The following is a 14,760-nucleotide window of genomic DNA, read 5'->3' as shown; positions in this document are numbered from 1 at the left end:
TCCATGGGCATTGCTGAAGGTGGAAAGAGGGTATCTATGATCAGATCAAGGTACGTTGAACTGAAGCATGTTTTCAAAACATTAAAACTTAAATTTTGGAAACTTAGAACTTCAAAAAGCAATTAAGGCCGGGCACGGTGGCTCACGCCTGTGACCCCAGCACTTTGGGAGGCCAAGGCGGGTGGATCACCTGAAGTCAGGAGTTCAAGACCAGCCTGGCCAACATGGCAAAACCCTGTCTCTACTAAAAATACAAAAATTAGCCGGGCATGGTGGTGGGTGCCTGTAATCCCAGCTACTCAGGAGGTTGAGGCAGGAGAATCGCTTGAACCCAGAAGGTGGAGGCTGCAGTGAGCCAAGATCACACCACTGCACTCCAGCCTGGACAACAGGAATGAAACTCTGCCTCAAAAATAAAAAATGAAAAGCAATTTAAATTTTTGGGGATGTTTCTATAGATAGAATCTGTTACACGTTTTCTGGCTTATTTGCACAATCTTTTTCTGTTAATACCAGATTGTCTCTGCGGGTATTGATGGTTGAGCTGATAGCTCAGAGGCCAAGGAAGCTCCAGTCCATCACTCCAAGACCACTGTGACCTTGGGCACGATACTTAAACATCCTAAGTTGAAGGTGGTGCAAAAACCGACTTTCTAGCAGGGTCACCTGATAGTTGTAAGGCACTTAGCGCAATGCCTGGCATTTGGCAAGCCTCCCAAAACTCGTAATTGTGTTGACGGTGATGACAATCAGAATGGCAGTGCCCTCACGAATTACTGGCAAGGGAGACTTTATGTACTTGTACTGAAAGGTCCCAGATTTCTGGTCTATGTTCAACTTGATGATTATTTCATTTCTTCTCAGTCAATTCTCAGAGTTTGTTTATATCCACTTAAAATTTTTTAAATTGTGTCTCCCATCCAAGTACTAACCCTGCTTAGCTTCCGAGATCAGTCAAAATTGGATGCGTTCAGGGTGGCATGGCCGTAAATGAAATGATAACTCTATGTTATCATGGCAGATATGCATAACATAGAGTTTACTATTGTAATCATTTGTGAGTGTACAGTTCAGTGGCATTAAGTTCATTCTCATTGTTGCGCAACCATCACCACCATCCGTCTCTAGAACTGTTTCCTCTTCCCTAGCTGGATGTCTACTTTTTAAGAAGAATGGAGTTAGTGTGCTCAGAGCAGAAGGGTGGATTGGGGGCCTCTACCTCTGTCCATGCTCCAGGGGGCAGGTTGACAAGTCTGACTGATGGATAACTCGGGCATGACCTCAAAGCTGGTTTGTAATGAGTCAGGGGTTGACATGAGTGGATTGAGGGATAAATCAATATATTTCCTAAATGGGGAGTGCTGCTGTATTGCCTGTTGTTAGAAATAAACAATGTAAACACGATTTTCCTCATCCAGAAGGTATGCTCTGGATATGAAATGCTTTTTAAATGAGGAATTCAAAGATGGTCTCTGTATTCGTTTACTGGGGCATCTGCAATGAAACACTGCAGACTGGGCTGCTTAAGCAACGGAAGTTTATTTTCTCACAGGTCTGGAAGCTGGACATTCGGGAGTAAGGGGTCAGCAGGATGGTTTCTTTTGAGGCCTCTCTTTTTGGCTTCTCCATGTGTCCTTGCATGATCTCCCCTCTGTGTATCTCTGTGTCCTGATTTTCTCTTTGTATAAGGCCGCCAGTCATGTGGGATTAGGGTCCACCCTGATGACCTCATTTTAATTTAGTTACCTCTTTAAGGACTTCATCTCTAAATAAGGATACATTCTGAGCTACATGGGGTTAGGACTTCAATATATGAGTTCTAGTGGCGAATGAGGGGCTCCAGTTCAGCCCATGCCAGTCTCTAGAGATCCCTCCAGTTCTAAAAATTCTCCAAATCCTCCCCAGTTCCAGAAGGATGCAGAGGAAGCCAGGCGTCCCGTGCCTGGGACCTCCCCTGCGCACACTCCCCAGGGCACGAGATTGTTGGTAGAACATTACAAACACATCTCTGAAGTCCCAGAGACAGAATGTCCTACTGTTTCTGAGCCATGTCCATGACATTTTTCTTAGAGAGAAAGAATAATAAACAGAGACAAAATATTTTAAGTCCTACCCTCCTCGTCTGCCAAGAATAATCCTGGTGTTCTCTGGAACTCACTGCCTTCATGGCCATCCTGTACTTTGCATCTGCAAATGTCCGCCCTGGAAAAAGCCATCCACTGGTTTCAAGATAATCCACAGGCTTTAAATAAACACAGGACTCCTTGAAACAGAGCCTCGCTCTGGAAATAGAGCGAGAGGCCATTTCAGTCCAAGGAGAAAAGAGACTGATGGCTAATTAAACTCCAAGAAGAGCCTTTTAAAATAGCATTTCAATTTCAGTTATTGAATCGAGCTATGATTATCTAGCGCATGCCCCTTTTAATGTACGCTTTACACTGGGAAACAGTAGGAACTGAGTTTTGAGTAATTACCTTTATGGCTGTATTCTGTGCAGGGAAATGTGTGGTTGCAGCAGAGCCATAGTTACCTGGGGTGGTGTCAACAGTGTTTACGCCATTTCTATAATTTTTAACCACCTTCACTTTTTGTGTGTGTGAACAAAGATAGTTCGATTTTTTACCATGTTATGACACTTGATAGATTAAGTAGAATGACAGGCCTGACCAGAGAGCTGATTAAAAAGAAATCCACTAATTGTACTCATTTATACTGAGGGCTTATTCCCTCAATTTCTCTCCCTTCTTCCTCCTTCCCCCAACTCCTAAGCCTTTCTTATGAGCTGGGCTCTGTTTTATCTATCAATGGAAAAATCCTAAAGACATTTTTGTGGTGAGTTCTCAGGTTTTTTTTTTTAATTGAGCAGAATACTAAAGAAGTTGTTGGCTCACTCATTGGCTATGTAAATCTTTTTCATCGAAGATCCATGAGTATCATGTAGTGTACGTTGAAAAAATAGAATTTATTATAAGCTCCTGTTTTCCAGGTGGAATTTGCTTCTCCAAGTCTGTAGAAATGGGCAAGTGCCATGTGTCTTAAAAAACTCATTCATCCCTTTGCTTCATTGATGGCCTCCTGTGCTTTATGGCCTGTTCTCTCATTTTGCAATGGAGCTGCAGTCATTTCTGCTCACTTACTAGCAGTAACCAGCACCGATCCCTCAATTGTCACTCGTTATAAAATGATCAATTGTTATTTATTATACAGTGGAGAAGGCAGTGCCTTGGCTTTCCAGAGAGATTCATAGGCAGAGGTTTTCCCCCGTGAAATTTGCCTGCCACGGATGCGAGACAGAAAAACAAGTGCCTTTTAGAACGGTGCAGCCTGAGCCCAGATTTCTCTAATGTCTACGTGCTGTTATTTTAGGTCTCCGAATTCAATCCTTTGACGTTCACCAGCGTGATCGAATGCGAGAAGCCAAACAACGACCTGAGTAGGTTTCGCGGCTGCATGTGAGTATCGTGCGTCTGCCTGCGTGCATCCTTCTGTTTGATAACTATATAGGCAGGTGTATACACATTCTCAGTTATAAAGTATGCATTTACTACTCTTTGTCACATGGTGTAGCTATTTAGGAATGTGGCCCAGCACCTGAGCCTTCTTGGCTGCTTTTGGAACTGGTGGGTAAGAGTGTGTTGTCAGTAGAAGCTTGCCACTACCATCTGTAAGGAGGAGGTACCGCTTTTCCTCCCGCTAGCAGGCCCTGGGAAGGCGATGGGCGTGACCAGAGATGTGTAGCTGACCACACATGGTCCCGTTACATGGAAGCAGGAGTAGTCCGGGTAGAATTTCATGGATGTATGCTTCCATTCAGTCACTGAACAAGTATTTATTGATACCTGCTACGTGCTGGGCACATTCAAGGCACTGGATGTACTGTGGTAAACTGAATAAACAGAAGTTCCTGCCTTTGTGTTTATTTCATTCTAGTTAAGGGGAAAGAAAGACAATTAAAACAAATAAGCATAGGCCGGGCACAGTGGCTCAAGCCTGTAATCCCAGCACTTTGGGAGGCCGAGGCGGGCGGATCACAAGGTCAGGAGATCAAGACCATCCTGGCTAACGCGGTGAAACCCCATCTCTACTAAAAATACAAAAAATTAGCCGGGTGTGGTGGTGGGCGCCTGTAGTCCCAGCTACTCGGGAGGCTGAGGCAGGAGAATGGCGTGAACCCGGGAGGCGGAGCTTGCAGTGAGCCGAGATCGCGCCACTGCACTCCAGCCTGGGGGACAGAGCGAGACTCCGTCTCAAAAAAAAAACAACAAATAAGCATAACCTAGAGTGTGTCTAGTAGGCCAGCCCCTTCGTGCTCCAAAACAGAAAGACAGGTGGATCAGGGCACAGGCCTGGCCCTGTGTTGGCACTTGCTGCAGCCGCGTGATGGGGAGTAGTAGAGACCACCTTCATGTCTGTTTGGAAATTTCCATAATAATCGGGAGTGTGTGTGTGTGGTCAGTGCTGTGGGGAAAAACATGGAAGAGAATAGGCGGTGTCAGGACAGAATTGCTGAATGGCCTGCCAGGGCCCTTGGGATAGTCTTCTGGAGAACAAGGCTGTGACAGGGGCATGACGCACATGGCGTTCCTCTGCCTCAAGCATTGTTCCAGCTATCACGCCTCAGCCACCTCCCGTGGGCTCAGCCCTCTCCCCTGCAGCACAAGGGGCCACCTCCTGGGGCTGTCCTGCTTGGAGGCAGGGATGGACCATTGATGCCTGCAGCCCCTGAAAGGTCCAGGCAGTGGCCTACCCCCGCCCCCCACCCTTGCAGACACACGGAGGTGTGGGAGCGATCTGCTTCTGAAAGTGGCCCCATTTCTAAGAGCTTTCGGTGTAAGGTGGAGTCTTCTGATTTGCCAGCACCTCCGGCATTGCTGCCAGTGCCCAGCACACAGTGGCAGGCGGTAGGGCTGGGGATGACCCAATGGAAGTGAACTCTGCACAGCAAAAGCTGAAATATGTCTGCAGCCAAGTGATGGCCCGGTCACCCACTGGAATTGCCCTTATTATCTGAGAATCAGACACGGATAGCATTAAATCACCCCTTAAAGGAGCCAATTAAAGCAGGGTAAAACTCAACAAAATGTGAGCATATAACCTCTACGATTTGGGGAGGAAATACTCAGCACAACCTGTGTGCTGTGGCTTTTCTGGTCTTTCTTGACTCCTGGACCATCTTCCCCAGGCCTCCTTGATCCCTTGCCCCAAGAGTTTGTGTGCACCGCACCATCCTCAGCACTGCTGGGAATCCCCAGGCACGAGTCGGCTACAGAGAGCAGGTGCTGGGTTGCTAGATATCTTGACCTGAAACAACGATTGTGAAGGATGGGGCAAGGGCCATCTCTGGAGAATGCTCAGTGGTATCCCTGGAATAGTTTTAGGGTGCCAACTCTACCAAAAAAAAAAAAATAAGGGGTCGACTTTCTTCTCTGAAGACTGCACTCCTATCTCATTGTCCTTGGTGTGACAGGGCAGTGCCTGGCAGTGGAGGCACAGCAGGGACAGATACGAAGGCCTGCAGCCTTCCGGATCCCACAGAGCCTAGGAGAGGTGACAGCCCTCTGCTGGGGTGGACGAGAGGGGCAGCGTCTGGTGCAGGAGACGGGAGGGGCACTGGGTTGCTCAGCCACTGTCTCTAGCAGTGTGGTGAGGACAGGAGTCTGGTGTGCTGTCTCTGCCCTGTGCTCAGCCCCAGCGCCTCACTGCCTCCCACATGAGGCCTTTGGCTGGCTGGGTACCCCCAGGCCTGGCTGCACTCCCCCCCGGGTGCTGCGGAAGACGCCTCTTGAGTGGGTGCCATCTGCCTGCAGCCAGCCAGCCAGGCCCACCGGGGTTTCTCCAGCGTGTGCCGCCAGCAGGCGTTCCTCGTGTGGTGTCCTCACCAGCATGTTGCCCGAGAAAGGGACATGAGAAGAGCAGCTCTCCCAGCATGAAATCCTTTCCTGCTTTGCTCCCAGTCATGTCATACTGTCTCCTTGTGTACTCCACCCATCGTCCAACCCTGGTAGCCCCCCTGTAGCCTGGGCCCACACACCATCTGGGCCTGTGTGGGCACAGCCAATTCAGGCCTCTTCACGGACCTGATGCTCTTTAACGGTGATTCGCCATCTCCACCAGCCGGGGTGTTCTGGGCTTGCCACAGGGCTGTCACGGCCTGGACGGCCCCTCTCCCATCCAGACAAGTCAGGAGAGGCCTCTGGGGGTGGAGCAGCAGTATGTTAATACATCCCCCTGTGACTGTGGGGCACGACCAGAGGGAGCAGCCCTGCCCCGGACCATCAGCGTGAAGGGGACTGGGGCAGCCTTATAGTGAGGAATACTCCCGGGGCAGGAGTGCTTCCTGGGGCTGGAGTGCTCCCTTTAGGCAAGAATCCTCCCTCCTGTAGGGCCTGGTAATGCTATCCATCCCAAGCAAAGAGAAAGGAGGTCTTAACCCCATACCAGTCCTGATGCCCAGGGCAGGGAGCTAAGTTGGGAGGTAGATCTGCTGTCCAGGCTCAGGAAGTGCCTCAGCTGCAGAGCCAGCTCCCTGGTTTGCTTCCTCCCGCTGGCCTCCTTGCAACCTCCATGAGGCAGCTGCTGCCACGTAACCTCCTCCACACCACAGAGCCCTGGAATGCCGGCAGATTTGCCTCTTTTAGGACCTGCCATTCCAAACTTGAAACATTAACCATTTGCACTTGGAGAACAGAACTGAGTTTGGGTTTGTAGCAAGAAGACCCAAGTCTGAATATAGGCTCTTTCTCTTCCCTGGGAGGTGACCTTAGGAAAGTTATTCTGCCTTTCTGAGCCCCGGCCTTCTCCTAATCCTGGAGGTATCATCAACTGCCTGTCAACCTCACAGGCTGACATGAGAGTCCAGTGAAGGAATGAATGTGAAGTACAACATGAATTAGAAGGTGCTGTGGGCAGGCACGGTGGCTCACACCTGTAATCCCAGCACTTTGGGAGGCCAAGGCGGACAGATCACGAGGTCAGGAGATGGAGACCATCCTGGCTAACACACTGAAACCCCGTCTCTACTAAAAATATAAAAAACTAGCCGGGCTTGGTAGCAGGCGCCTATAGTCCCAGCTACTCGGGTGACTGAGGCAGGAAAATGGCGTGAACCCGGGAGGCAGAGCTTGCAGTCAGCCAGAATCACGCTACTACACTCTAACCTGGGCAATGTAGCAAGACTCCATCTCAAAAAAAAAAAAAAAAAAGAAAAAGAAGGTGTCGCATGTGAAATGCTCACAGTAGGAAAATCTTAGACACAGAAAGGGGATGGGCAGTTGCCAGGGTTTGGGGGTGTGGAGTGAGATAGGAATGGGAAGTGACTGCCCATGGGTCTAGGGTTTATTTTTATGGTGATGAAAATGTTCTCGTTAGCTGGGTGTGGAGGTGCACTCCTATAGTACCAGCTACCTGGGAGGCTGATGTGGGAGGATAGCTTGAGAGGGGGAGGCAGAGATTGCAGTGAACTGTGATTGTGCCATTGTACTCCATCCTGGGAGACAGAGCAAGACCCAGTCTCAAAAAAAAGAAAGAAGAAAATGTTCTCATATTAGCTGGTGGTGGTAGTTATACAACTCTGATGATACAAAAACAAACAGAAACAAAAAACTAGGCTGTGCAGTGGCTCATGCCAGTAATCCTTTGGGAGGCCTAACTTGAGGTTAGGAGTTTAAGACCAGCCTGGACAGTGTAGTGAGACCTTGTCTCTACAAAAATCACACACACACACACACACACAAATTAGCATGGTGTGGGTGTGGTGGTGTGCACCCGTAGTCACAGAAACTCAGGAGGCTGAGGTGGGAGGATGGCTTGAGCTCAGGAGGTCCAGGCTGCAGTGAGCTATGATCACACCACTGCACTCCAGCCTGGACAACAGAGCGAGACCCTATCTGAAACAAAACAAAATACAGAACTGTATGAACTTTAAATGAGTGAACATTATAGTATGTGAAATATATTTCCATCTGGCAGAAAAATAGTGCTAGGAGCCTCATTATTCAAGTGCCCTTTAAGGCTGCATTCTTTGGAAGGATCCTCATATAGTTAAGCCCTAATGAAATCTTCAGTTAGGATCTGGAAGTAACATCGTTCCCCACCTTCTCCAGCTGTTCCCAGCACTCACTCCTTAGCCCCGACCCTGAGGTGTCATCGCCCAGAGAGGCCTCCTGGGAATGGAGACCTGGCTCAGCCTGACCCTGCTGATTGTGCTCAGCCAACTTTATGGCACATGGTCATCTCTGAAGCCACAAATCAATCAAACATTTGCACTTTCCCCTAAAGAATAAAGCAGAGGCTAGGCGCGGTGGCTCACGCTTGTAATCCCAGCACTTTGGGAGGCTGAGGCGGGCGGATCACGAGGTCAGGAGATCGAGACCACAGTGAAACCCCGTCTCTACTAGAAAAAAATACAAAAAATTAGCCAGGCGTGGTGGCGGGCTCCTGTAGTCCCAGCTACTGGGAGAGGCTGAGGCAGGAGAATAGCGTGAACCCGGGAGGCGGAGCTTGCAGTGAGCCGAGATTGTGCCACTGCACTCCAGCCTGGGCGACAGATTGAGACTCCGTCTCCAAAAAAAAAAAAAGAATAAAGCAGAGAGGTTGGCTGGTTGATTGGTTATCCGATGTAAAATTCCATTTCACATTGTAAAGCCGGTTCCCTAGTTCTCTGTTCACATCTGTCAATATTTGCTTTATATACTTGGGTGCTTTGATATTGGATGCATACATATTTATCACTGTTATGTCTTCCTGCATAATTGATCCTTCTTTGTCTTGTAGGATCGTTTTTGACTTAGTCTATTTTGTCAGATACAAGTATAGCCAGCCCCATTCTCCTTTGGTGACCATTCTTAACCCACAGAGCAGGGTTCTGAGCTGGAGAGCCTCCTACAACCACATAGGGCCGGCACGAGCACCAGCTGCATTTTGGGGTAGGCTCTTCGCCCTGGTGGCTGACACCCTCCAGGGACCATGGTTAGTAAAGGCAGCAGGGCTGTCACTAACAACAGAGCTGTCGTAGTCCCTGCCCCCTCCTGCCTGGTGTCTGGTTGGAGCCTTGTGTGGGCTGTATCCAAAATGTCTTTACTGCCAGTGACCAAGCATTAAATAAACTGCATCAACTAGATTCATTAAAACTGGAATGTTTTCATTTCGCCTTGCCACCTTTAGTTGACATATTTATATCTTAAAAATACTGAACATCAGCACAAAACAGTTTGGTAATTTCCACACTTACTTTTTTTAAATAAACAAAAACCTGAACATCTTATTATTTTAAAGAAAATTCTGCCCAGGATTTGCTAATGGAAGGAATTATCTATCATTCCTTCCTCCTAACTTATGTCAGTCAGGACCCACTTAGGAAGCAGACTGAACACCCTGATTCGTATAGATGAGGAAGGATACTTGCTAAGGGTGCATCTTTGCTAAGGTGTTTCTGCAGGAGTGGGTGGGTGTAGGAGATGCATCAGGGACAAAGCAGATACTAGATTAGTAGCCGCTGAACAGACACTGCCATGAGGCCCCATGGGGAAGAGTGGCCCTGGGGGCCTCATGACCAGGGAGATGCCTGGGGAGACTCATATCCCTGGTCAGGGGACACTGCCAGCCAGTGCTGCCTCTCTAGGAGGGAGCAGGCAATAAATTCCCTGTCTTTTCTTTCTTTCTTTCTTTTTGAGACGGAGTCTCACTCTGTCACCCAGGCTGTAGTGCAGTGGCGCAATCTTGGCTCACTGCAACCTCCACCTCTCGGGTTCAAGTGATTCTCCTGCCTCAGCCTCCCCAAATAGCTGGGATTACAGGCACGTACCACCACGCCTGGCTATCTATTTATTTATTTATATTTTCAGTAGAGACGGGGTTTCGCCATGTTGGCCAGGCTGGTCTCTAACTCCTGGCCTCAAGCAATCCTCCCACCTCGGCCGCCCAAAGTGCTGGGATTACAGGTGTGAGCCAGTGCATCCAGCCTACTCCCTGTCTTTTCTTGCTCTCAGCCACTCCTCCAGTGTCCTTCCTGTCATCCCCCACTGGATGGACCCAGCTCAAAGCCAAGGTCCAGGCAGCCTTCAACGTTTGCCAGGCTCTGAGATAGGCATTGGGGTGTGCAATGGATAGGACATGAGCAGCTCCTGTTTGGAAGCAGAGACGTGGAAGCGGAAGGAACACTCCAGCTGGCCTGGTTGGGGGGCCTGGGAGTGTGGCATGGATGACCGCCCTGAAGGCGGCAGAAGCTGAGCCCAGGCCAGAAGGCCGGGCTCCCTCAGGCAGAGGCTAGCACAGAGAAGACAGAACGTGCTGTGTGGGGGTGGCTGGGGCAGAAAACCACAGAAGCCACCCCTTCTGTGGGCCAAGCAGGGGCTGCAGAGTCAGCTGGTTCCCGCGTCAAGCCGGAGCAATGAGGAGTCCCGCAGGGGACACTCACAGGCGCACACTCAAAGATTGCTCCCGTGCCTGTGTGAGGAACCCACGTGAGGAACCCAGGCCGGTGGAGCTGAGGCCAGCAAGCGTGTGTTGCAGGCTCCAGCAGAGAAATGCATGCGCCTGAATCAGAGCAGTGCTGCATGGAGATAGAGAGAAGGGGGCATGGATTAAAGACACAGCCAGGGAGAAGGTTAACGTGGAGATGAGGTTGAATGGATGTAAAAATGAGGGAGGAGTCAGGGACAACCAGTGACCATGCCAATGTGGAGCCACCACCTGGGGCACGGCAGAGAGGAGGGTCTGGGACTCTGGTTGCTGGAGATGATGTGACCTGGGGAGGAACTGGTTTGGAGACTGCTGTCCCTGGTGCCGGACTTGGACACTGCTGCCTGTGGCCGTGGAGGAGACACCGAGCACTGTTGCCCTGCACCGCTGTGTTGGAAGGGGAGGATTCCCATCCCTGTTGCGGGCCCTCGTCGGCACCTCTGATGGTTGCTGGCTCTCACCTTTCTTCACATGCTGGGACTCAGATGAACGAGACCCATTACCAACAGCAGGTGTGCTCAGGAAAACGTAACATCTTCTGAGAAGAAACACAGGGCAGGAGGTATCAGGCGAACTCTGCCACTTCTCATGGAGCCTGCATGGGGCCCTGTTGGTAGATGGCTGGTGTTCTCACCAGATGGTTCTCTCATCTAGTTTTGATTTGGAAGACATGGGTCTGATACGTCAGCAGACCTGGGGACTTGGACTGCATGAGGCCTTCTAAGTGGCTTAGTTAAATGTTAAAGGATGTGTGTGAGTGCTCAGGCCGCTGAAACAGTGCCACAGACTGGGCGGTTTCACCAACAGACTTTTGTTGTCTCCTGGTTCTGGCGGCTGGTAAGTCTGAGATCAAGGTATCTGCAGGACTGGTGTCTTCTGAATCCTTTCTCGTTGGCTTGTGGATGGCAAAATGTCTTCTCCTTGTGTTTTCTGTGGCCTAATCTTCTCTTCTTAGAAGGACCTAGTCCTGTGGACTAGGGCCCACACTAATGACCTCATTTTTTTTCTTTTTGAGACGAAGTCTTGCTCGATCGCCCAGGCTGGAGTGCAGTGGCATGATCCCGGCTCACTGCAACCTCTGCCTCCTGTATTCAAGCAATTCTTCTGCCTCAACCTCCAAAGTAGCTGGGATTACAGGTGCCCGCTACCATGCCTGGCTAATTTTTGTAATTTTTGTATTTTCAGTAGAGACAGGGTTTCACCATGTTGACCAGGCTGGTCTCGAACTCCTGACCTCAAGTGATCCGCCTGCCTCGGCCTCCCAAAGTGCTGGGATTATAGGCATGAGCCACCGCACCTGTACCAAGGACCTCATTTTAACTTAATGATCTCTTTAAAGACCCTGTAGCCCTGGGAGTTAGGGCTTTACCAGCTGAATTTGAGGGGACACAGTTGAGCCCATGACAAAGGAGCTGACGGCTCATGTTCTTGTGTGCGTCTTTGTGGAGTTGAGCCTTGTGCCTGTGTGGTCCTGGGCCTGTGTTGCCCTTGGCCGGGCCCCTCTCTCTCACAAGCCCAAGGCAGTCTCCAGCCCAGGCACCAGGCACCTGATGGTGATGTTGTTCTCCAGCCTCCCCTTTCTCACGTGGGGCTGTTCACGCAGCAGTGTGTTCCTGTCCCCTCACATTCGCTCATCCTTCTGGCATGGACCTGTATAGGTCGATGGACCTGTGTAAGGTGCCAAGTTTCCGCCTGGCTTGGACTCATCAGAAATCATAGTAGTTGCTCAAAAGTCAGTGTCACAATTAAGAACATTTAATGTAGAACATTTTTCTTTTTTCTATTAAGTTTATCGTTTGTCCTTAATAAGCATAACCTGAACTTAGAGATGATTTGTTATTTTCTACTGTCCCAGTGCAATGGTGTCGGTGTCTTTGGCTGTTGCTGGAGAAGCCTACGGAGACAGGTGGTAGGGGGTGTCCTGACTCCACAAGTGTGGAGCAGGGTTTTATACCTAAGGATATCTCATACCCACCAGGCTTCTGATGCTGTGGCTGGCAAAGTGGTTTGCCATCTCGAATCTCTCTTTAAAGGAAAACCTTACTGCGTCTTGGAATTGCCAAGGGAACAGTAGACACGGTGTTGGCTGAACAGCCCTTGTGTGGCCCCCTGTATCTGCTCTGGTGAAGAACCCTTGCTGTTGGTAAATAACTGACTTGTGGAAAATGTATCCTCCCAGCTTGCATTTCAGCCTTGCCTTTACTGTTTAGCTTCTCTTCTTCACTAGGACATAGGTTTATTTCCCTGGTCAGGAAGCTAATAGTTGGCAGGAGAGAAACCGCTGCAGGGGTCCCTGGTGAGACGCTAAGAGCCACACAGGAAGCATTTGGGCTTGAGAGTGTGGGGAATGTGTGTGGAGAGGGTGTGTGGGTGTGAAAAGGTGGCCTCTCGGAAGGCACTCCCTTGGTGGCCCTGTCTGGGTTGGGCTAGGCTGGGTCCTTGCTGTTGTTCTGGAAACCTGGAACTACAGCAGGCCTGGGCTACAGTTCCGGTTATGAGGCCTCCCACTGTGGCCTGTGCTTCTGGCTCCTGGGGCCACATCTGTCCCAGCACGGTCCTAGCCCAAGGCTGCCCAGCCAGCCTGGGTCACTAGTGGGCCAGGAGGACAAGTTTGAAAACCAGTAGCTTAAGCTTGGACTATCCCTCTGAATCTAAATAGCAGTAAAACAGAATTTATAGAATTGTCTCATGGAATTTACCACATTTCAGACCACATATATTAATATTTCTGATAACTTAATAACTTCTTGTAAGAGAAAAGGATGTTAAAAATGGAACCAATATCATCCCCTTTTGTAGAAAGATGTTTGTATTTTTATGACAACTTGAGGCTCTGATTAGGAGTCACATTTCGTGTGTTGAGCAGGAGATGTACGGAGTCCAGGTAGCAAGGCCTTCCTTGGCCGGCTGGGGATTTGCCCTTCCTGGCAGTGGTCAGTCCCAGAGTGAAAACAAGTCCATCTGCAAAACAAATAAACACCAGGCTAGCGAGCTGCTTCTGGATGCCCAGTGACTAGTGAACAGCAGTTCTGTCTCAGCTCTTGCAGAGACCCACAGGGCAAGCCACCCACTCTTGGGGGCCCCCTGTACCCTTCCCAGTCCAGATCCCGGCGGCCCCAAGCTTTCATTGTGTCAGGGCCTTCCTTCCTCAAGGCAGCACCGCTCCAGACATGAGGCACAGGCCTGCAACCACATGACACGTGCCAACTGTCCCTCCACAGCATACATGACAACGGGAAAAAGGCCGGGCTGTATAAAGAAAACCTGCTGCTGCGGGGCTGCACCCTTAGGAACACGGATGCAGTTGTCGGCATCGTCATCTACGCAGGTAGGCTTGGGCACCTGGCACCACCTGCCGCCAGATGGCACTGTGTTCTCCAGCACTTCCCCTCGCTGTTTTCTTTTTGGTGTTGTTGTTGTTGTTGTTGTTGTTGTTGTTTTTGAGACGAGTCTCGCTCTGTCGCCCAGGCTGGAGTGCAGTGGTGCCATCTCGGCTCACTGCCAGCTCCGCCTCCCGGGTTCATGCCATTCTCCTGCCTCAGCCTCCCGAGTAGCTGGGACTACAGGCGCCTGCCACCACCCCTGGTTAATTTTTTTTTTTTTTTGTATTTTTTTTTTAGTAGATACGCGGTTTCACCGTGTTAGCCAAGATGGTCTCGATCTCCTGACCTCGTGATCCACCCGCCTTGGCCTCCCAAAGTGCTGGGATTACAGGCGTGAGCCACCACGCCCTGCCTCCCTCATTGTTTTCTAAGAGTAGCATGGCTGGATGTGGTGACTCATGCCTATAATCCCAGCACTTTGGGAGGCTGAGACGGGCAGATCATGAGGTCAGGAGTTTGAGACCAGCTTGGCCAACATAGTGAAACCTCATCTCTACTAAAAACACACAAAAAATTAGCTGGGCGTGGTGGTGCACACCTGTAGTCCCAGCTACTAGGGAGGCTGAGGCAGGAGAATCTCTTGAACCTGAGAGAGGGAGGTTGCAGTGAGCCGAGTTTGCACCACTGCACTACTGCACTCCAGCCTGGGCAACAGAGTAAGACTCCATCTCAAAAAAAAAAAAAAAAAAAAGTGTAACATATCCCCATTGTAGAACGTTTGGAAACTAGGAAAATGGAAAGGAACAAAAGCAAAGATTCTTTGAATAGTACCTCAACCCAAAGCCTTCTTTCTTGGCACGGTGGTGTATTTCTTTCCATTTCTTTCTCCATAGTCATCATATATATATAAGATTAATTTCATGTTATTTTACTTATTTTCAGACCTGTTCAACAGGAAGTAAGATTAATTTTAAACTCT

General features: G+C 49.7%; 1 protein-coding gene across 2 annotated transcripts in view; it reads left to right on the top strand.

The window, feature by feature from the left end:
* Positions 1-14,760, top strand: part of ATP10A (ATPase phospholipid transporting 10A (putative)) — a 191,587-nt gene that overhangs the window by 128,721 nt on the left and 48,106 nt on the right. For both annotated transcript variants that reach the window (XM_063640219.1, XM_055278452.2), the window contains 2 exons: positions 3,367-3,452; positions 13,680-13,786. In XM_063640219.1, the coding sequence (XP_063496289.1) occupies positions 3,367-3,452; positions 13,680-13,786 (193 nt within the window). The remainder of the gene's footprint in view (positions 1-3,366; positions 3,453-13,679; positions 13,787-14,760) is intronic.

Source organism: Symphalangus syndactylus, chromosome 5 (genome assembly GCF_028878055.3).
Source record: "Symphalangus syndactylus isolate Jambi chromosome 5, NHGRI_mSymSyn1-v2.1_pri, whole genome shotgun sequence".
NCBI lineage: Eukaryota > Metazoa > Chordata > Mammalia > Primates > Hylobatidae > Symphalangus > Symphalangus syndactylus.
This window is presented reverse-complemented; position numbering and strand designations above follow the sequence as displayed.